The 22465-nt window shown below is 55.9% G+C and overlaps 2 protein-coding genes across 5 annotated transcripts in view; one reads left to right on the top strand and one right to left on the bottom strand.

Moving 5' to 3' along the window:
- The window catches only part of SNRPB (small nuclear ribonucleoprotein polypeptides B and B1), a 393907-nt gene that overhangs the window by 124902 nt on the left and 246540 nt on the right, over nucleotides 1-22465 (bottom strand). The gene's annotated exons all lie outside the window — the stretch shown is intronic.
- The window catches only part of CDH22 (cadherin 22), an 87471-nt gene that overhangs the window by 55007 nt on the left and 9999 nt on the right, over nucleotides 1-22465 (top strand). For all 4 annotated transcript variants that reach the window (XM_028735722.2, XM_028735720.2, XM_028735723.2 and 1 more), the window contains 4 exons: nucleotides 2063-2230; nucleotides 3527-3714; nucleotides 4585-4838; nucleotides 10047-10183. In XM_028735722.2, coding sequence (XP_028591555.2) covers nucleotides 2063-2230; nucleotides 3527-3714; nucleotides 4585-4838; nucleotides 10047-10183 — 747 coding nt within the window. The remainder of the gene's footprint in view (nucleotides 1-2062; nucleotides 2231-3526; nucleotides 3715-4584; nucleotides 4839-10046; nucleotides 10184-22465) is intronic.

Here is a 22465-nt window from a genome sequence, read left to right as displayed (position 1 = left end):
GCAAGCAGCGTGCCCCCCCTTCTCTCCCTCTTTCTGGGGGCAGGGAGGGCAGCCAGAGCTTTGGGGGTGAGGCGGAGGTAATTGCAGGGCACGGCGGCTGACAGCTGTCAGCCAGGGAGAGAGGCCAGGAGCGGCTTTGGGTCCAGCCAGCAGTGATGCCTCCTGACAATCAGCCCATCAGCGGCGGGATAATGAGCAGAGCCTTCGGGGCTGCCAAGCGTCTCCTGGGAAGAGCTGAGAGGCAGCAGCGGGGCGGGGGGGGGGGGAGCCGCACAGGCCTGGCCTCTCCAGCACTCCAGCCCCTACTTGGCTGCGCCCCCAAACCAGCCCTGGGGAAGCACTGAGCAACCACCAGGCTCCCTGCCCCAAATGCAAGGGCTCTGGAGAGACGCTGCCAGGAAGGATGTTTCCCTGACAGCAGAGTGACCTCGTGGGACCCTCCGGCTTGGTCGGGGGGCTGGATCTGCAGCTCTGCCCCATGCTAGAATCATGGGAGGGTAAGACCCATGGGAGGGTCACGAGGCTCATCGCGTCCAACCCCTGCCATGCTGGCAAAATCACACCTCCCCACTCTGAGACCATCTACCTCCGACCCCCCCCCAGGACCCACAGCCTGGCTCCCCCAGTGGCAGTCAGGAAACCAGTGGCTCTTGAAACTGGGTGAGGCTGCTGGGGGCCAGCGGAGTCCTCTTTGGAGCCATGTTACCAGGAGGCTCTTTTTCTTCCTGCCCTTTAGCCCTGGGTCGCAGAGAATCACAGAATTGTAGATTTGGAAGGCACCCCAGAGTCATCTAGTCCACCCTCTGCAAGTGTAGGAGGTGTGGGCAATTGCACGAAGAGAAGTAAAAGGGGTGGGCGGGTGCAGGAGTTGGGACCCGGGCTGCCAAATGGTTGGCAGGGGAGCCTGGTGCCTGGCGGGCGATGGGAATGCCATCCTGGTCTGGCTGCCTTTGAGCAGCTGAGCTAAAACTGGCCCCCGCTGCCCCCTCCCCAACAGCTGCCTTTCCTGCAGCTGGCCGGTTGCCAGCCTGGCTCCCCTGGGTGCTCAGCCAGCTCCTTGCCATGGGTGGTGGTGGTGGGGGCGAGGTGGCATCTCTGCCCCTTCCCTGCTTTCCCCCAAACTCTCCTGGCTCCTGCCGGGCAGCGGGCAGCTATTTATAGCGGCTTCAGCAGAGTTCATCAGAAAGATCTTTATTTTGATCTGAGGAGTTAACAAGCAGCTGGTGCTTCTCTGAGCTGGTGAGACAAACAGGCAGCAGAGATCCTTGGATCTCGCCCAGCGCCAGGCACAGCCTCATCCTGCCCCCCTGCAGCAGCAGCTGCAGCCAAGAGATGCTGGGGGGGGGGAGGGATTCCCCCTGCAGCTGTGCCCCCCCCTTCGCCCGCACTGCTGCTTCCCAATTAAGGGGACTTCCAGACGGGAGCTTAGTATGGCAAGCCAGTCTTTGAGATCCCGCAAATGCTCATTGGCAACATGTGACACGTGTGTTTTCCAACTTGTTGGATTTCCCCATGAAAAGGGAAAATTGGCACCAAAAGATGGCAAAATACAGGCTGTCATTTTGATGCTAGTGATGCTGTCATGTGGGGGTGGGGGTGTGAAAAAGGCCTGAGGGGGCCAGGATCGGGGCCTGCCTGGGGGACCCTCTGTGGCTATCGGGGGGGGGGGGCTCCAAGGCGGCGGCTGCCCCACAGGGGACATTCCCTGCTCCCACAGATCTCCCGGGTGCATATCCTGCCCCCTTTTGCCCCACAATCCCTGGGTGCCACCTCTTCCTTGCTGTGGGGCAGCCAGCTGGTTGGGGGCTCCTTCTTTAGCCGAGGGTCCAGGCCTCCTGCATTTCCCAATATGCTCCCAAATACCAGTTGTTGGAGACGGGGGCGGGGGTGGAGTGCTGGGCTTGTTCTCACATCCATCTTGGGATTTGCCCCCTGCCAAGGGAGCGGTTTGTGGGTCTTCTCCTTGGCACAGTTTGCAGGGGGGCTGAGGGAAGGCAGGGGTGTTGGGGCTGGGCGTGGCCCCTTGAGGCTCCTGGCACTGACACGTCGGGGCTTCCTGCAGGTGTGATCCGGACGGCGGTGGCCAACCTGGACCGGGAGACGCAAGACCGCTATGAGGTGGTGGTCCGGGCGACGGACATGGCCGGGCAGCTGGGAGGCCTCTCGGGGTCCACCACCGTCACCATTGTCATCACGGACGTCAACGACAACCCCCCACGCTTCCCCCAGAGTGAGTGGGGTGGACGGGGGGAGGGTGGCAGCAGCTGGCAGCTCCTTTGTGGGGGGCAGCTGTCCAGCCCACTTGGGCTGCCTTGGCAGTGGGTTGCTGGGCCAGGCAGTGGGATGGGCCCTGCCAGCTGGGCACTGGGGCCACGTTGCCTGTGCCATGCACACTCTCCTGGTGCCAGGCTGGGGTGTCCCTGCTTTTAGGGTGCAGGCTCTGTGCAAGCTGTGAAGGGTGTGTGTGCCCCTGAAAACTCTGGTGTGGGGTAGGCAGATTTACACAGGACTCTCCCCCCCCCCCCTGAGAGATTCCCTTTCCCGAAATCTCAGAACCACTGACTTGATGACAAATGCAAATCCAGGATTAGGTGAGCTGGGCCGTTTGGCAGTTTTAGCTTTATAAATTATGAATAAAATGCAATGGGATCTCTTTGCAGGGCATTAGAACATTATCCCTCCCCAATTATTATTTTTTACAGAAAACTTCCAAGTTCTTTTTTTCCTAGAAAATCCACATCACTGCTTTTTATTATTGTCCCCCCCCCTTAAATGGAAGTTTATTAAGGTAAAGAAAAAACCAAAGAGAGAATATATGGGGTGAGGGAATGAAACACATGCTATCAACTCTGAGCACATTGGCAATGCAAGAAGCATCAATGCATCCACCCAAGATGGACACACAACATCCAAATGTCCAAAATGATGTCCAGGTGAAAGTGGAGTTTACAAAAAAAGAAAAAGTGGGTGCAGATGTAGTCGGGACATTCAGGTCCTCAGACCACTGCCCAGCAGACGGCGAGTATTAATCCTCCCAGTCGCTTTGTGACCCAAAGGGCTCCTGAAGTCCACTTTTCTCATCCTGCTGTTCATCCCCAGGCCAAGGGGATAGGATCTGAAAATGCACAGACATCTGCAAATATCCAGGATTGCTCCAGTACAAAAGTGATGCAGACCCAAAGGGAAGTGCCACTGGACCTGCCAACATCACGACAGGGCCAGAGTCCATCCGAATTAGACCGTCCCTAGAGAGACCTGGGAGATCAATTTTTGCAGAATCCCTCTCAGTTTTAAAGCTACGGAAATGTTCCACGTTGATCGGAGGGGTTGTCCCATCCAGAGATCCGTGGTTGAGGTTATGCCACCCACTCAAGCTCCTTGTTTTATCCGTGCTTTGAAGATGGGTTCCTTTTGGGGGGGGGGATGTGAGGGTGCCGGGGCTTGGAGGCAGCGATGGGGTAGCTCTTAAGCAGGAATCTTCCTCCCTGCGAGACCCTCACCCAGCCTCTTCCTCCCCCCCCCCCAGAGATGTACCAGTTCAGTGTGGTGGAGACGGCCCCCGTGGGGACTCTGATTGGGAGGGTGAAGGCCGAGGACTCCGACGTGGGCGAGAACACCGACATGACCTACCAGGTCAAGGACGAGGAGGGGCTGGGGGCTTTCCGGGTGACCACCGACAGCAACACACAGGAAGCCCTCATCTCCGTGCAGAAGGTGAGCCGGGGGGGCTCCCCTTCTCCCCTTTGTGGGTGTTGGGGGAAGCTGGGGGGGGGGAATCCTCTGGCCACAGCAGGGCCTCGGGGGAGCTGCCCCAGCATTCACAATTCTATTCAATTCAGATCCATGCAGTTCTATGGATTCCCCGCCATCCTCTGCTGCCCCATCAGCAAAGCCCTGCCCAGCCTTGGGGGCTCTTTCCTCCTGCCCCCCTTCTCCCCCTTTTCTCCCCCCCTCCAGCTGACTCTGGTTTCTCCAATTGATTCCTGGTGAGTTCTGCTTGGCTGGCAGGCCTCCCTCCGCCTGGGAAACGGGGATCTTGGGACTCTTCAGCTTTTCCAGAATTCGGAGCATGCCAGCCCGTCTGCCGGATTCTGCCTGCCTCCGTCTTCTGAGCGCCTCGCGTTGCGTCAGACTGGGGCCCCCTCCTCCCCCATGGAGGAAGGCAGGCAGGCAGGAGACTGAGAGCTGCTTGCTGCAGAGCCAGCCCATGGGCCCTGCTCTGGCTTGTCTGCCCAGACTGGCAGCCGCTCTCTGGGGTTGCCCCTCCCAGCCTTGCCAGGCGATGCTGCCAGGCGGGTGCACCTGGGTCCCTCTGCATGCAAGGCAGCTGCTCCCCACAGAGCTCCTAAAACGTAGAGCTGCTTATCGGTGCCTCTTTGCAGAACTGGCCCCAGAGGACCCGGCTGGGCGCTGCCACCCTTAAAGGGGTCAGTTCCTTCCTCCAGCCTTTTGCAAGAGGGAGGTGCCCCTGGCTCTCACCTGGCTCTCAACCTGGGGTGGCCAAGGGGTGGGGCAGGGCCTGGGGGGAGCCTGGATGGTGTCAGCCCACTGCTCACCCCACAAAAAACCCTCTTTTCTTCTCAGCCTCTGGACTTTGAGGCCCAGAGCGTGCAGACAGTGGTGGTCGAGGCCCTGAACAAGTTTGCGGACCCCCGCTTTGTGGACCTGGGCACCTTCCGGGACCAGACCATCGTGCGCGTCTCCGTGCTGGATGTGGACGAGCCCCCCGAGTTCCTGCCCCCCGACGGCCTGATGGAGGTGCAGGAGGACGCGCCGGTGGGCTCCTTGGTGGGCATGGTCACCGCCTTGGACCCCGACGTGGCAAACAGACCCGTCCGGTAAGGAGGGCTTCCTCTCCTCCGTCCAGGAAATGGGCGTGTGGTGCCGGGAGAGGGAGGAAGTAGGGCAGGAAGGGGGGCGGTTGCAAAGGCAAGTGGGGTGCATGGGCAGCTGAGGTGGGAGACCCCAAGGGGACAAGAAGGGGGAAGGGGCAAGAAGGTTCTGGGCACCTAAGCAAGGTGGCCGTGGGCTTCATGTCGCACAAAACTCAGCTTTTGAGGAGAGGTTTCTGCAAAGTCCTTTGGCAAGAAATAAGTTTCGAGGTTTGTGAGATGAACTTAGGGGGGTGGGAGTGGAAGGGCTTCTGTGTAGTTTGTGGATCTTTTCCTTTTTGCACATATCACACACACGTGCATCTTGAACCACTTCCTTGCCTTTTCATGCACATTCCTGAAAATCTCCTGGTTGTGCAATCGGTGCTTGATTATATATCCCAGTTGCTGAGTTTCTGCTTTGAGTGGCACCTCTGTTTGTGTCTCAGGAGAGGCAAAGGGGTCTGGGGATGGGGCAGAGGGGTCCAGCAGAAGTGGGCCATGCAAAGTCAGCTGGCTGTCACTCAGAATGGGTGGGCTCTGGGTGCCAGCGGAATGCCAGAGGCATGAGGGGAGACGAGGTGCAGGGGTTCTGGGGGCGGGCAGGCCCAGCTGCTCTGCTCTGGTTCTGGGGCTCAACCAGGATTGGCCCAACGGAGCCCAGGGGGCCTCTGATGCACCACAGGTGAGCAAAGAGGGCAGATCAGCAGGGCCTGTGCCAGGTGGACCCCCTCCCCATCAACTCTAAGTGACGGGGGCCACTGGAGAGAAGCCTTTCCTCTCTTCTCTGGGAAGATGGTGGACTCCCCTTCCTCGGAGGTTTTTAAGCCGAGGTCGGATGGCCGCCTGCCAGGGAAGCTTCAGCTGTGATTCGCTGGGAGGAAAGACAGGCCTCCGCTCTTTCTCTGCCCAGGACAGGGCCCTCCTCCCGGCTTCCTCCCCTCATGCGCCCGCTGGAGCCCCTCTGCTGCTTCCCCCGGCTGCGATGCAGAGCTGCAGGCTGGCACTCTGTAGAGACGCTATTGCTCCTTGGCACTCGCTGGCGCCGCAGACATGTGTTGGGCACAGGCGGTTTGCAGACTCCCGCGACGCCCGAGAACGTCAACCTGCTCCGGCACAAAGGCGGCAGGCAGGGAAAACAAACACCACAAAGAGCTTTTCACACCGCGCTTGACAAGCTTCCCAGAGCCCAGCAGCAGCCACAGCAGCAGTAGCAATGCACATGCCAGGATGCCAGGATGAACCCCTCGCTCGGCTGCCGCCGCTGCCTTTGGGGTTGGCAAGGAAGGGCTGAGGCAGGCGAGTGCCAAGGAAACCGCCAAAGCGCAGGAGAGGGAGGAGGAGAAGCCGCTCTCTGCTCTGCCCAGCCAAACAACAGGCGATGCCGTTGGGGGGGGGGGAGGAGGAGGAGAGGGAAGCTGGCAACACCAGCAGCATCCCAAGCAGGGGCTTCTTGCTCTGGCTGCCTCAAAGCCCCCCCCCCCCCCGCAAGAACCAGCTAGGCATGGGGTGGGGGGCAGATCTGCTGCCTTTGGTGATGGGGGCACACACTGGTTTAGCTGGTGCAGGGAAGGGCTGGGCAGGGCAGGCCTCATTGGAGGGCGCTGCTGGGGGGGGGGCAACTGGGACACGTGAGGGCTGAGAGAGCTCCCCCTTGCCAGGGGGCTGGGCTCTGGGGGGGCAGAGAAGGGCATCCTTTTCTTTTTGTGTATCACTGACGCTGCTTTCATACAGCATGCAAAACGTAATAAGGCCGTCGGGAAAGCTTCCGTCAAAACACCCCTGGAGCATCTGTAGGTATTCTGGACCTGCAGGTGACATGTCTGCCTCCGCTGGGCTCTGCCTTGCAGGGGGTTGGACTAGATGACCCCTGGGGATCTCTCCCAGCTCTACAATTCTGTGAGTCTGTGAATCCTCAATTTGGGAGGGTTGGCAAGACTGAGAAAGAAGTGAGGGGGCTCCTTTCTACGTGGTTTGGCAGCAGTGAGGGAAATGCACTCTGCACATGCTCAGCCCCCGCATGAAGTGGGAGCTGGGGTTCTGCGGCTCTGTGGGAGGCCTTCAGGCTGAACCGTGAGCTGGAAGCTGCTCCTGGGGCCGACCGCTGGGGGCCTTGGCTTGGGCCAGGGTCTGATCCTGTGCCCTCTTCCCTCCGAGGCAGGATCAAGCCCTGCGCTGGGTGCAGAGCGGCTGAGGCCAAGGTCCCCTCTGGACAGGCCCACCCTTTCCTCCCCACCTTCGGCCAGCAGCAACGTCTGAGACCCCCCAGGCAGCAGCCCCCACGCAAACACGCCATTGCAGGCAGCAGCAGCAAAGCAATTTGGCTTGTTTCATAGCCGGATAAAAGACGATAAATCCCCCAGAGACAAACCAGACCTGATTGAAAATAATCTTGCCAGCCAGGCAATTAGGAGGGCGAGCGGAGAGGCAAGGGGGCCGTGACCTGCCGCCTCTGGCCTGGCACCGCTGGCGCAGCATCTCCCAGCAGCCGCGCCGGATGCCGCCTGCCGTTTGCTCCCCCGTCGCCCTGGAGGTGGGGCTGCCCTCCTCGGCTGCTTGTGGGGGGCAGAGGGAGGGGGCGGCCGTGGGGGCAAAAGGGGAGGGAGACAAGGCAGCGGGAGAAGCCAGAAACTCCTAGCAGAGCTTGGCTTGCGGATGGCAGAGGGCAGCTGGGCAGAGACCACACTCTGGGGCTCCTGCCGGGAGGTCAGGCCTGGCACATCCAGGAGGGTGGCTGTGCCATCACCTCCATCGCAGAAACCGGGGGCGACTCCAGTAAGCAGCAGGTGCTGGGCACACATGGTGCATGCGCAGGGCAGCAGCTTCCCCTTTTGCCCCCATTGGGGATCTATCCTGGCCGGGGCAGAAGGCACAGCCCAGGAACAGAGAGGAAGTACCAGGAAGTGTCTGGCTGACGGTGCGTCCCAGGAGGCCCTCGGCTTCTGTTGGTGGGAATCATAGTTGGAAGGGACCCCGAGGGTCGCCCAGTCCAGCTCCCTGCATTGCAGGGGAAGCCCCTCCAGCGCTATGGGGCTCTTGCAAGGCTCTTCTTTCCCGGGGAGGGGGGCACTTGTGGGTCTTTCCTCTCTCCCAGGGGGACGTAACACTCTGCAGATGTCCCTTCCCTCCCTGCCTGGCCTTTCTCTCTGTCAAGGTCGTTTGGAACCTGTATCCTCCTGTCCTCTGCAATATTTACAGTTCCTCCCGGCTTGTGTCATCCTCTGCGGATTTGACGAGGGCCCTCGCTCGGCGCTCCTCCATCCGAGTCATTAACTTTATTGCGGAGGAAAAAGGAGGCAGCACAGCGGCGCAGGCAGATGCCCGGCCGGCCTGGCGGGGGGTCGGAGGGGCTGTGCAGGGTGCTGTCGGGGCTGGGCTGCTTCAGGAACCCCTGGCCAGTGGAGGGTGCTGCTTTTTCTGGGAACGCGTCCACAGCACAGATCCGGACGGAGGTGCAGAAGCCTCCAAGGCCGGGGAGTCTGGCTTCCTTGGCATCTCCCCTCTGGTCTTTGTTGGGCCAGTCGCCTCGCATCCCTGGCACAGAAGCCAGACCAGGAGCCCGTGACCCCTCTAGTCCGGCATCCTGTTGTCCCAGTGGCCAAACAGATGCCCATTGTAGGAACTCTGCAAACAGCTCCTGAGCCCCAGAGCAACTCTCCCCTCCGGCGGATTCCAGCGACTGGCATTCAGAAACCTGGCTGCCTCCGACTGTGGAGGCAGAGCGGTGCCATCCTGGCTAGGAGCCATCCAGAGCGCCCCCCGCCCCCATGAAAGCTTCCTGCCTGTTGGGGGGGGGGACAACAACAACAACAAACCTATGGTTACGTGAAACATACTCAATAAACACACAAGATTTCAACGGAAGTCTCATAAAGTTCAACAAAAAAGCAGAAGACCCCGTGGATCAGTTCATTCTCTAGTCAGTTCATGCACTGCTGCTATGCTATAAGATCCACTATCCTGTAACATTACATATGAGCCTGTTCTACTGATGAAGCCTAGGATGGCAAAACAAGGCTCATATCCCGGAAATCCTTGTCTTAGACTCTGTGACAGGATTCTGTGGAACTGTAACAACCCCTCATGTGGATTATTGGACTCTGTGAACAGACAGGTGGAATAGAAACTTATACATGGATGGGCCTTATGCATGAACGGACTAGAGAACGAACTGATCCACGGGGTCTTCTGCTTTTTCCGTTGAACTTTATGAGACTTCCGTCGGAATCTACAATCTGATACAATGAATATTATACCTTATTTATTCAAAAGTACAGCCGGTTACGTCTTGTGTTGGTGGGGTGGGTCAGCGCCCGGGGGGGCCTGGGTCCCCCTCTGCCTTTGCAGGGGCTGGAGGCCAATGTCAGATGTGTGCAGTTCCTTCTTGATTCCACATGCCAGGAGAGTTTGTGTGGAATGTGCCACTTGCAGTGCCCTCTGGCTCTGTGATCTGAGCAGGGCGATCTTCCTTTTCTGGGTTCTTGCTCTGACATGGTGTCTTCTCCGTGAACGAATGAACGTTGGCAAGTTGTGGTGCCCGTCTGAAAGTGGCAGCGAATGAGAGCTGGTGTGGGATGGGCATGCCGGTCTGTTGGCTGGGCAGGTTCTGTGCATTAAGCACCTTTCGCAGCATCTATTGACAAGTTTCCTTTAATGGCTAAATTAAAAGGAGCAGGTTTCTAGTCCTCCTTGTGGCTGAAATCACAGAGGAGGAGGGGTTGACCAGTGGCAGAGGAAGCCTGGGCAAAGCACTGAGGGGCAGGGCGAACTGCCCATAGAGGCGGGGCAAACTGCCCGGCTGCGCATGCACAGCACCCATACGGACAGCGCTCAAGTGACACCCATAGGGATGGCACACTCGCGGTGCCCATACAGACGGGGCACACATGCCCTCGGCCACCCCACAGCTTGGGGGGGGGGGAGGCGGCAGTGGGTGGACAGTGTGGATCCTTCAGGTGCCTGAGACGCATGGTTTGGGTGCCCTGGGGGTGAGTGCCGCCCGCCATTTTGTCTCCCCTCCTTAGGGTGACACCCGGGGCGGACCGCACCCCTGCACCCCCTTCCTACCCCCCTGGGGTTGACATCAGGGTCCCAAGAGCTCCGTTGCCCCATGTGCCAGCCTCCCACCCCTCCCTTGCATCCTCCTCACAGCTCCCTCTCCCACCTGGTGCCCAGGTACGCCATTGACCGCAGCACCGACCTGGAGCAGATCTTTGACATCGACCCGCTGACCGGCGCCATCGTGACCAGCAAGGTGCTGGACCGGGAGACAGCCGGCTGGCACAACATCACCATCTTGGCCATGGAAGCAGGTGAGTCCCGGGGGGGGCAGGCGGGCAGGATGGAGTCAGCCCAGAGGGGGCCAAGAAGAAGGAGAAGAGCCCCGAGGCTGGAGGCGGCCAAAGGGGCTCGTCTGGACCTGCCAGGCAGGGATCTTGCGGGAGGAGAGAACAGCAGCCCCTCCCAGGTGCCAACGGGAAGCAGGAAGGGGCAAGCCAGCAGGAATATTAATCTGAGCTGGGATGGGCAGGCGGGCAGTGCTTCTGCCTCCGCTGCCACGCCTGACGTGGGGCCTCCTGGGGAGCTACATTCCCCCCCACCTCCCTGCCTGTCTCTGGGGCTGGCGCCTCAGGCCCCCTTTTGATTCCCCCGGAGGAAGGCAAAGCCAAAACCTCATGGCTGCAGCAGCAAAGGGGGAGGGGCAGGAATGGGAGGGAGGGAGGGGGCAAAGGATGAGCAACACCCCAAGCCCTTTTGGGGGCTTCCAGGAGGGCTGTTCGTGTCCCACCTTTCGCTTTTGAAGGAGATCAAGCACCTTTCTGATGGTGAGAGTTGTTGGCCGTGAGACGGACTCTGGGAAGGCGGCGGATTCTCCTCCACTGGAGGTTTCTAAGCAGAGTTCAGGTGGCCCCCTGTGATTCCTGCATTGCTGGGGGTTGGACTAGATGACCCTGAGGGGCCCTTCCAACTTGATGGCCATCACAGCCTCCTTAGTTTCACGATGCGCTGTGTGAAGAAGTCCTTTCTCTGTCCTGATAAAAGAGGGCAGAGGCTGCTTTCCTCGCTGCCGCAGTTGCAAGATCTTGTCCATGAGACCCTGCACAGTGCACCGGTGGTGGGGCAGGCTGGATGTCCTCTGGGTCCCCTCCCTTCTGACTCTGAGCCTGTGCTGCTGCCTGGCTGTTCCACCCCACTTCCCCCCCTTGCCTTCCTCCCCCCCCCCCCCCGTCCGCTGCTGCCTCCTCTCCCAATTACCCTCCCTCTTTCTGCGGCACCCAAAATTGCCCGATTGCTGCACCTGGGCGGGGGGCTCCCCTGGGCTCTGCTTATGGGGTGCCCACTCTGTGCTCCCCTTCCCTCCCCACACTCCCCTCCCTCCCTCTCTCACCCACTTCGCACATAGCCTCCCCCCCCCAATTTCTCTGCAAACCAGCTTGGTCCTTGGCAGGCAGGCAGGCGCGAAAGATGGTATTTTGGGTTGCCCTGCAGGAGGCGGCTGTAGCTGGGGGGGAGGCCGGGGTTCAGCACAAAGCAGATGGCGGGGGAGAGTGAGCGGCTTGGCTCCAGCCCCCCCCCCAACCCACCCCCACCAGCGGGCGCTGCTTTTGGCGGGGGTCCTGTGAGGACCTCGGCTCTTGCGCTCCTGCCTGCTACCCCTCCTCCCTGGTCCTCCTCGGCTGTCTCTATTTTTTTTTTGGGGGGGGCTGCTCTGTTCCATCTCTGCCGCTCTCCCCAAAGAGGAAGCCCAACAGCTTGAATGCTGCTTCCCCAAACTTCAAACAAGGCCGGCAGGAAACAAAGGCAAGCTCCCAGCAGCCGCCGCCTTTGATGCCTCCCTCGGCTGGGTCTCCGGGGTCTCCGGGATTTCGGGAAGGGCCTTGAGACAGATTCCTTTCCTCCTCCTCCTCCTCCTCGCCCCCCCTTCCCTCTCCTGGCAGAGCCGGCTGGCTGGCTCTGCTCTGCCAAAGGAAATCTCTTGGGGGGGGGGGGAGAGGAAGGAGTTAGCCGAATAAATAGGAATAAATATGCGTGGCAAGTGCAGGTAGGAAGCCGCACCTGTCTGGAGGGGGAGAGGGAATGCTAATGAGGAGGAGGGTGGCAGGGGGGGGGGGCTGCAGAAGAAGATGCAAGAGCGTTTCCTGCATTGCAGGGGTGGGACTAGATGGCCCTTGGGGGGCCCTTCCAGCTCGACAGTGCTGGGAGTCGAGTGTCCAAGGGAGCTGCCGCTTCCAGGAAGGCCCTCTGGAGAGGCTGGGCGTGAGGCATTCCAAACTGCCCTGGGATCTTCGGATAAAGGACGGCGTATAAACTGAATTATTCTTCGGAAGAAGAATGCAGCATTTGCAGCTGGGTGACTTGAGAAGACTATCCGATAAAGGAGACCTCTCAGGGCTTCTTGGAGTCCCCAGGGGGCAGGGGCTGCTCTTGCAATGGGGTCCTGGGCCTGCTGCTGCCAGCCCCCTCCCTCGCCATTCCTGCCCCCTTTCCGGAGAGCAGCTGCTGCTGTGGCTCAAGGCCTTTTCCTGGCCTGCCCGTCTCCTCTGCCTCGGTAAAGATCTCTCCCTCCATCGGAAATAAGAGCGTCCGTCCTTGCAGTCTGGGCCAGAGTTAGGCCCTTGCATGTTTGGGGGTCTTGCAATTACAGTGGTACCTCTGGATGTGAACGGGATCCGTTCCGGAGCCCCGTTCGCATCCTGAAGCGAACGCAACCTGTGTCCGCGTGTCTGCACATGCACAGGTCATGATTTGCCGCTTCCGCACATGCGTGTGATGTCATTTTGAGCGCCTGCGCATGTGCAAGTGGCGAAACGCAGAAATAACGTGCTCCGTTACTTCCGGGTCGCCATGAAGCACAACCCAAAAAGGCTGAACCTGAAGGGACTTCAACCCGAGGTATGACTGTACCTTCCAGAGTAGAAATGTTTCCAGAATTCCTGGTCTCTGCCGTGCCCCTAATGGATTGTGTTCTTCACAGCCAGCCCCATGGCAGGGATGTGGGGTTCAGAACTGTTCAGTAGGTCCAGTTGGCTTGCAGGGGGCCTGTGGGGGGCAGTGCTGGGGGGGGGCTTGGTGGGACATGCACCTCTCCTGCATTGAAGGAGGGTTGACTAGATGACTCTTGGGGTCCCTTCTGCCCCCACAGCCCAATGATCCTCTTGCCCTCGGCAGGGGAAACCAGGGGCTTCTTCCCGCACAGGCCATGGTGCAGAAGGGCTCTGCTGCCCCCCGGCTCCCATTGCGTGGCTGGGGGGGGATCCCTCTCTCTGCCCGCAAATACAAGGCGACAGGAATCAGAAGAGCCGTCTCTCGCAGCAACAGCTCCCATTTCCAGACCAGTCAGCAGCCCCCGGCGGGCGAAGGGGCCTGTCAGGGCGCATTAGTGCCAGCGCTGGGCGGGCGCCTTCCCCGCCGACTCCCCTCTCCTCCGTCAGGAAGTTCTGACTCATCCATTTTAACTGTCCAGACGCTCCTGCCAGGGACATTATCCGGAGCGCTTTGTAATCATGAAATATTAATGGCGGATATTGAATTTAAAGCGCCATTTATGTCGGGATCCTTTGCTGGAAAGGGCAGTTGTAAAGGGGCGGCCTTCAAAGTGGGGGGGGGCGGGGAGAGAGGGAGAAAGAGAGAGGGAGGGAAAGAAAGAGAGAGAGAGAGAGAGAGAAAGAGAGAGAGAGAGAGAGAGAGAGAGAGAAGTGGGGGAACAGTCAGCATCTCCCACCCGGGGACCCAACTGACCCAACTGACCCCCTCTTGCAAAGGGCTTTTGCCCTAAGCAGGAATGTGACCCCTCCCTCCCTCCCTCTCGGTGCTTCGGGGGGGGGAGAAGGATGACACCGATGACGCATATCTTCCCATAACTGCCCAGGAGCCTCATCCCAGCCTCTGACCGTTACTGCTGGTGGGGCGCTTGCCGCTCTTTGGGTCTCAACCCCACTTTGGCGCAATTCAGACGCGCAGAATCATAGGGTTGGGAGGCACCCCAAGGTCATCCAGTCCAACCCCCGCAATGCAGGTTCCGCAGCTAAAGAACCCCCACCATAGATGCTCACACGTTCTGCACCCGCACACACCCAGTGCTTCTTGGTGGGGCTGGATGCCCAAGGGTGCTTTTTGCCCCCCCTCCTGGAGGGGACCTGCTTCCTCCCATTTCACAGCCCTGGGAGGCCCCTGCCTCTCCAAATGGGGCCAGGAGCTCCTCTCCCTTCTGGGTTTCCCAGGCTGAACCTCTGCATGTGGGGAGGGTCATGGCAGGCCGGTCAGCGGCTGCCCCATCTCTGGCGCTGGCTTGACTCTCAAGGGTCCCGAGTCCCAATGGCCCCACTCTGGCTCCCCAGTCCAATGCTTCTGAATCCCAGTGGCTGGAAACTGCAGGATGTGAAAGGGCTGCTCTGGCATAACCTCCAAGTGTCCTGGTTTTCCGGGGACAGTCCCGGAAATACAGAAGCTGTCCTGGTTTCTGATTTGATCCATAGCTGTCAATGTTTCCCTTTTTTAAAGGCTAATTCCCATATTCCGAATAGGATTCCTCGCAAGAAAAGGGAAAAGTTGACAGCTATGATTTGATCCCAGAATTTCCCGGTTTCCTGGTTTCCTCCCCTCCATGTCTCTGAGAGCAGTCAAAGTGGAGTGTGTGTGTGCAGGTGCAAAAACAGAGTCCAGTTTATACTGAAAATACAATCCCTGCACCAAAAGAAGGAGACAGTGCAGCTGGCGCACAAAGCCCCTCCTAGAGTTTCAAAGGAAAAGGTCACCAATCTGCTTTAAATTCCTTAATTGCAAAGCTTCAGCAGCCAGCCGTCCTCAGAAACACCTGGAGCTTTTGTTCCTTTCTTGTAAGTGGAGCCTGGCGCTGTCTACTCGGAAGTAAGTTCCACTGTAGTCAATGGAGCTTACTCCCAGGTAACTGGGTAAAGACTGGGCAGCCTTTCACTGCAATCTGAAGCAATTCAATAGGATTTACTGCATGGTATGTTCCTGATCATTCTCACAAATTCCATTATTATTATTATTATTATTATTATTATTATTACTATTACTATTATTATTACTGTTCCCCCACCTTTTTCCCTGGCAGGGACTCAAAGCATCTTACAGCTAATTTTTTCTTTCATTCCATTTATCGTTTCCCTCGACCTCCAGGTATAGGGCAGGATATAAATTCAATAAAAAAAATATAAAAAATTCTCTTTACAACATCCCTGCGAGGAGGTAGGTGAGGCAGAGAGGTGGCCCTTGGCTCAAGGCAGCAGGTGTAGATGGGTCAAGATCCAGCAAGGGAGAAGCTCCCTGGTGCAGACCAGGACGCCCCTCTTTTCATGCAGCTCTTGTGCCGTCATTCTGTTGCTGGCCTCCCCCGATGGGCACCCGGTTGGCCGCCGTGAGAGCAGGACGCCTGGCCTGATCCTGCGCGCTTTGCCTTCTGCTCTGGCTCGGTGCTCTTTGGGCAGCCTTGGGGATGCGCAGGGCCGGGCGCGGCATGAAGGGGCCTGTTCAGCCCCGAGAGCCTCTTGGAGTGTTTGTGCAGATAAATCTTCATCTCCCGCACAAGCTGTTTACCTTCCTTGGGCTAATATTAGGGATTCTCTCCCTGTTTTCTCCGGCGCTCATGTAAAATGATGGGCCCTTGACTGCTGTGTCCACTGCTGGTAATTGAGATGATAAATCTTCCTGCCGGAGAACGGCCGTAATCGCAGACGGAGCTGGACCGCTCCTTAATTACCCTCCTGCCACTGAGCCGGGGCAGCGCAAGGGGAGGGGAGGGGGCCAGAGGGAGGGGAGCCCCTCTTTCCGAGGGAGATTCCTCCCCGGCAAAGACTCACCTGCGCCAAGGGAGAGGCGGGGGCCAGGATCCAGATGCACCAAGGCTTTGGTGGCAGGGCGAATGGGGTTAGAAGGACCATGGAATCGGAGGGTTGTAGGGTGGGGAGGGACCCCAGGGGTCATCTAGTCCAACCCCTGGGCATGAAGGAACTCGGCTAACGAATCCCTAGCAGAAACCTCAGTCGAATGATAGAATAATGGGGCTGGAAGGGACCCCCAGGGCTCACTGTGACTTTTGGAAGGCATCTGAGGGCAGCCCTGTAGAGGGAAGTTTTTGAGGGTTGCTGTTTTGTGGAGTTTTATATTTTGCTGGAAGCCGCCCAGAATGGCTGGGGCAACCCAGTCAGATGGACAGCGTAGAAATAATAAAAATGTTGTTGTTGTTCATATGGGAGGTTCCTTTTAAACCAACCCGGCTTTCTCCTTAATCCTCAATTTTGGTCATCTGCTTGACTTTGATTCATACACTGGTTCTTCTTCTTCTTTGGCGATCCCTCCTAGCCGAGTAAGATTGTCTTCCATGAACATGGCCTTAACAGTGAGTCCGTAAGTGACTGTGGAGGCCAATTCTGGATCCACACCTCCTTCCACAGTGGGGACATTGGTTTCCTGGTGGGAGTTGATCCTGGTGAGGGTTTGCCAAGTGTGCCTTCCTCTTAGCACGTTTCTCCCTTGCGTCCTGAGTTTGAGTGTCTTCAAAGCCCGTGACACCTTTGGCAAAGGCTGTTCTCCAACTGGAGCGCTCGCAGGCCAGTGTTTCCCAATTGTCAGTGTTTATACTACATTTTTAGAGATTTGCCTTGAGAGAGTCTTTCAACCTCTTTTGTTGACCACCAGCATTACACTTTCCATTTTTAAGTTCGGAATAGAGGAGTTGCTTTGGGAGACGGCCATCAGGCATCCGCACAACAGGACCAGTCCAACGAAGTTGATGTTGAAGAATCATTGCTTCCACACTGGTGATCTTTGCTTTACCTTTTATGCTCCTTATAGAGGGTGGTCAGGGATGCTCTCGCTGCGACTCCTGCATTGCAGGCAGTTGGACTAGAGTATCCGGGCTGGGGGGTTCCACCAACTCTGCAATTCTGTGATCCTGCTGGGAGTGGGGTGGGATTCTGTGCCGGAATGCATCCCCCATGGATCACCTCTCCTTGGCAGAGAGGGGCTGCCTTCCTAGCTTCCCCTCGCTGCCCCATTGGATGTGGGGAGTCCCTCCCTCCCTCCCTCCCTCCCTCTGCTTCCTTCCCCGCTTGTCATGAGCTGCAGAGGGACTTCCTGGCACATCCCCTCCTGCCGGTGCCCCTCCTCACGGGCAGCTGACGCCGTCGGATCCTTCTGGATGAGGCCGTCAGGTGCCCACGGCAAGAGCCTGCAGCCCCCCGGCTGGGAGTCCCATCCTGCTTCTCCGTGCCCCCCAGCTCCCCTCCCCACCTGCCTCCCCCCCCCCCCCACGGCGCTTTCAGATTAATGGCATTCCGACTCCTGGAGGAAATGCGGTGAAAAAACCGGCATGTTTAATTTTAATTTAGGAAAGCATTTAGGTAGCAGAGCCTCGTTTCCTCGCTGCTGTCAATCACGTTTTCTCAAGGCTGACATCAATTAGTTTAAAAATATTGAATGTAATTTTGCCTGACACAACATATTGCAGCCACTGCAAAATATAATTTATTTTAGAAGAAGAAATAATTAAACTAATTTGCATGTCAGTCAGCCGGGTTGGGATGCTGGGGGGGGGGGAGGGGCCGGTGGAGATGATGGATCCTCCGGGGAGGGGGAGGGGAGCCGCCTTGCCCCCCTCCCTCCTTGCGACCCCCCCCCCCCCGGCCGACTGCGGAGCCCCTTTGGCCTCGGGGTCCCAGCCCTGCGCCTCCCAGCAGCCTCTTGCCACAGGTGCCAGCGGAGGGGCTGGCAGGGGCTGGGGGGCAGCAGGGCAGGAGCTGGCAGAGGAGAGGCAGTGGGGAGATGCCCCCCCCCAGGAGGGGCTAGGATGGCTTTGCTCCAAGACGTTCAGGAGAAGGGGAGCAAGAGAGGCTGTTGGAGGAGGAACGGGGGGGGGGCTCAAGCTAGGAGGCATGGCACCCCCCCTCATCTCCTTTTTATTTTATTCTTATTTTTTATTTGCATTTTTTAAATACAGAGACAGAAAAGACAAAGAATAGATCCCACGTCCCCTTCCCTCCCCCCTCTGATTGCACAACTTTCATATTCCTCTCGACTAAATACCTGGTGACTTCCCTCCCACCCTATTCCTGGTTTCTTTATTTTTCTATTAAATCACGTGTTCCAAATTCTTCATCTTCAAAGTTCTTTGCCTGTTAAATTCTGTTATAAACCACCAGAATGCCTATATCACGCAAATCCAATTGAAAACACACCTAAACGTAATAGGCCGTATAGTAACAATCACAAAGTTATTTACTAGAACTACACAAAAATACAAGAGAGATGAAGAAATTAGTAAAGAATGCACTACGGCCCTGACTATATAGGACTTGTAGCTTGTACATACTGGACTTGGTGGTCAACCGAAAAGCTACATTTTTATTATATTATGTCACAATGTTGATTTTGACATTATGAGAAGTGGTATCTAATTTTTGAGAAGTAGTTCTAGTAAATAACTTTGCAATTGTTGCTATATGGCCTATTATGTTAAATTCTGTTCTGCTGGAGTTACTCCAGACCTGCTAGGTTATTTCCTTGTTAATACTGGTTCTTAAAATATTCAATAATCCTTTCCCTCCCCTCCTCCGTTAACCCCCACAAGGACCCTGCCAGGGAGGCTGAGAGGCAGGGACTGGCCCTCAAGGCCCCACCCAGGGAATGGCACGGCCAAGGGGGGATTTGAACTCTGGTCTCCTGGGTTCTAGTCCTCCTCACAAGATGGAGCAAATTTGTTTTCTGCTGCTCTGGAGGGCAGGACTCGAACCCATGGCTTCAAGAAAGGAGATTCCGACTAAACATACAGGAGAACTTTCTGGCAGTAAGAGCCGTTCTTCCGTGGGATGGAAGGTGGCAGTGGGCTCTCCTTCCTTGGAGGTTTTTAAGAAGAGGTTGAATGCTGAGATTGCAGGGGGTTGGACTAGATGACCCTTGGGGTCCCTTCCAATTCTACAATTCTGTGATTCTATCCGAGGAGACAGGTCGCTGGGGGTTGCGGGATGAGGGGGAAGTTGCTGTGCCCCTTGTGGGCTTCCCATGGGGGTGTCTGCTTGGCCATTGGGGGACTGGATGAGTCTAATCCACTGGGAATTTTGGGGCCTCCATTCGTGTACAGGAGAAGTTCAGCTCTTTTCCATTCTCGGTGACACTTGCTTCCCCTGAGCTAAAAAGGTAACGGACCCCTGGACAGTTGAGTCCAGTCTTTTTCTTTTTAATAAATTTTTATTAAATTTTACTATTTAATATTCAATACATTTATCATATAAAAAAATAAAAATAAAACACAACTCTCCCCCCCCCCCGGTGACTTCCCTCAACTTTCCCTTCTGGTTCTTTAACTGTTTGCTACTTCTGCTTCATTTTTGTCTTATTTTTCATCTTTAAATTTACTGGTCTTATTTTCTCATCATTTTTGTACCACATTTTCTTCAAATGACATCTTGCATTTAATTAATTTCCATGTTGTTATTTCTTAACCTTTACTCTTGTTTTCTTAGTTGCAAGTGTTTACTCAAACCCTGCTAATGAGTCCATTTCTTTACAATATTTCTGTAAATACAGCATGAACAGTTCCCAAGTCTCTATTGTCCTTGTCTCTGAGTCTTTCCGTAAGTTTAGCCATTTCTGCAGAATCCATCAGTTTTGCTTGCCATTCTTCTTTCGCTGGTATCTTGTCGCCTTTCCATTTTGGGGCTAGTAAAACCCTAGCCGCTGCTGTCGCATACATGAATAACTTCTTCTGCTCTTTTGGTAATTCCTGGCCTATAATACCTAACAAGAAAGCTTCTGATTTTTCAACCAAGGTTATTTTAAATATCTTTTTCATTTTGTTATATATCATTTCTCAATAATTTTGGGAAAGGATGGCTGAATCCCGTCAAAGGAGACTATGGGGTCAGGTGTGTCTCTCCTTGCACTGGCCTGCTTTCGAACTGCTAGGTTGGCAGGATCCGGCACAGAGCAAGGGGAGCTCACTCTGTCATGCGGATTTGAACCGCCGACCTTCCGATCGGCAAGCCCAAGAGGCTCAGTGGTTTCTTTTTTTTTTAAATAAATTTTTATTAATTTTCCAAACACATAATAAAAACAAACAATACACAATACACAAACATACCAACATATAAACATGTATAATTTCATAATCTTATTTTCATACACCTTACTTCCCGGACTTCCCCATACCTCCCCTTTTCTGCATCCTTGTTTTACATTTTTTCAGCAACTCCTCCAATTAACTAATTATTCAATTCAATTTCATTTAAGTTCTTTTTTAACTTATTAATTACAGCTGCAATTCTCTATTTCTTAATTCCTTGACATCTTAACACTCCTCAATTTTACAACAATTTTTAAGATATATTTTAAATTTCTTCCAGTCTTCTTCCACTGTCTCTTTCCCCTGGTCACGGATTCTGCCAGTCATCTCCGCCAATCCCATATAGTCAATAACCTTCGTCTGCCATTCTTCCAGCTCAGTGGTTTCGACCCCCCTGCCACCCGGGTCCCAAGCTTCCCCTGAACCCCGTTGGCCCTTGTGCCCCCAGCTGGCAGAGATCCTTCTGTGCCACCCGCTTGGGCACCTGGGAACTTGGCCGCCTCCCTCTGGCAGGCAAATGTGCGTTTTTGAGGGCTGTGGGAAGAAAAGGGAGGCGGCTTGTTTGGCTGGTTGAGTTGCTTAATTTGTAACCCTCGTTTTGTCTCCTGAGCCCCAAGATGAGCAAAACGTAAAACCTATTAAGAACATGATGCATTAGTAGGGCAGACAGGAAATTGCCCCCCGACTCCCGCAGCCCAGACCAACTTTTTTTGGGGGGCGGGGGCGGGTGTTGCTGTTACTGCTATTAATTTTTTGCATCTTTTTTTTTGTTATTTTACTGCATCTTTATTTTTAGATCTTACAGCCATTGTTCAATTTGGTTGTGGACTTTTTGATGCGTTTTATTGATTGGTTGTGATGACTTTTGCTCTGTTTGTAATTATGAACCTGTGTTCATGTTGTGAGCCGCCTTGAGCATGGTTTTAACGGTGGAAAGGTAATGCACAGTTAAGGTGAAGGTGACTGAGAGGCTCTCCTTGGGTCTGACTTGGAGCTACAAGGCAGGTGAGCCGGGGGGGGGGGGGGGCTGAAAGACCGAGACCCAGAAGCTTGGAGTGGAAACAGAACATGGCAGAGATCCGAGTCAGGGCAGGAGGAGAGGCTCTCGGCACAATCTCTGGAGCCTCCCCCCCCCGAACCCCCTATTTGTTCCACTTCCGGCAGGACCCCCCAGTCCCAACGTGTCAGACATGGAGAGTCCTCCCCTCCCTTTAGTAACTTCACAGATAAGAATTAACGAGCAGCTGATATATTTATAGTCATTTATTACAGCATCATGTTGCAAGCACAAATACACAGCTCTCCAATCTTCCTTCCGACTTCAGCAGCATTTTAGGCGCCAATGAGAAGTTCCTCCTCCTTTGCTCTCTGATACGTTTGGACCTCCAAGTCCGTGGTGAGGGGGGGGGGTCCCCCACGCTCTCAAGAGACGTCTCAACTAGCTGCCCCCTCCCTTCTGGCTCCCTTGTCATTATCTCCTAACTGGGTAACTCCTCCCTCAGCTGTTCAGCTTCTGTTTCTCTCTCTGCTTCTGAACACGCTGGGGGGGGGGGGGATCTTCCGCCTCCAGCTCTCCATCGGAGAGAAGCTGGTCTGCCATAGAATGCCCCCCCCCCCAGTCCTCGTCTTCAGACCATTCCCTGGCACAACGCAGGCTTGGAAATGCTAAGGGCACCAAGAGCCAGAGCCTCCGTCCTGGGCTGCCCTTTGGGTCTCTCCTTCCCTCCAGCCATTAATAAACCAGCAGCCTGCATAGTCCAGTCAGGGCCCATTTGCAGGATCAGACCCGGGGCTCCTGGAGTCCTGCATGCTGCCCACCGGATGCTCCAAAGCCAAGTCCAAATGTGGGAGGGACCAGAGCGCATGGCCACATCTCTCCCTGCTTGTCGTCTGCCGCAACTGGCCCTGAGAGGCACGAGAGCAGAGCAGAAACCGGGTCCCGTCTTCCTCTCTAAAAATGTCCAGTTGGTGACCATCCCTCTGTCTTGTGGCAAGGAGTTCCAGAGTTTAATGGCAGTGTATGACAAAGTGCTATATCTTGTCCATCCCGATGCTTCATCTGACGGCCGCATGGACTTCCGGCGTGATGAGAGCAGGAGGCAAACTTTCCCCTGCCAGCCTTGCATAATTTCACACACCTCTGGTTCTGCCATCTTCTACCATAGTTTCCACACAAGGGATGTGCTCCCTCCCCGTGATAATTTGGGTGGCCCTTTTCTGGGTACACGATATCCTTGATCAGCTGGTTATTGACCAAAATAAATAAATACAATATCCTTTTTGAGGCCAGGCAGCCAGAACTGTGCACAGTCCTCCAAACATGGTCGCCTCAGAGATTGGTAAAAGGGCATTGCGGTGGGGGGAGTTTTATTTTCCTTCCCTAACGCTCCCCATCAGGCAGGGATGGCGGCTCAGGAGTCCCTGGCGGGCGGCCAGGCAATCTCTCTCCCAAAGCCACCAGCCCAGGAGAAGCCACCCGCTTTTTGGACGATTTTCTGAGATTTCTTGTGAG

The sequence above is a fragment of the Podarcis muralis genome, chromosome 5 (assembly GCF_964188315.1).
Source record: "Podarcis muralis chromosome 5, rPodMur119.hap1.1, whole genome shotgun sequence".
Classification (NCBI taxonomy): domain Eukaryota; kingdom Metazoa; phylum Chordata; class Lepidosauria; order Squamata; family Lacertidae; genus Podarcis; species Podarcis muralis.
The sequence above is the reverse complement of the archived record's forward strand: the minus strand, read 5'-3'. Positions and strand labels throughout refer to the sequence as shown.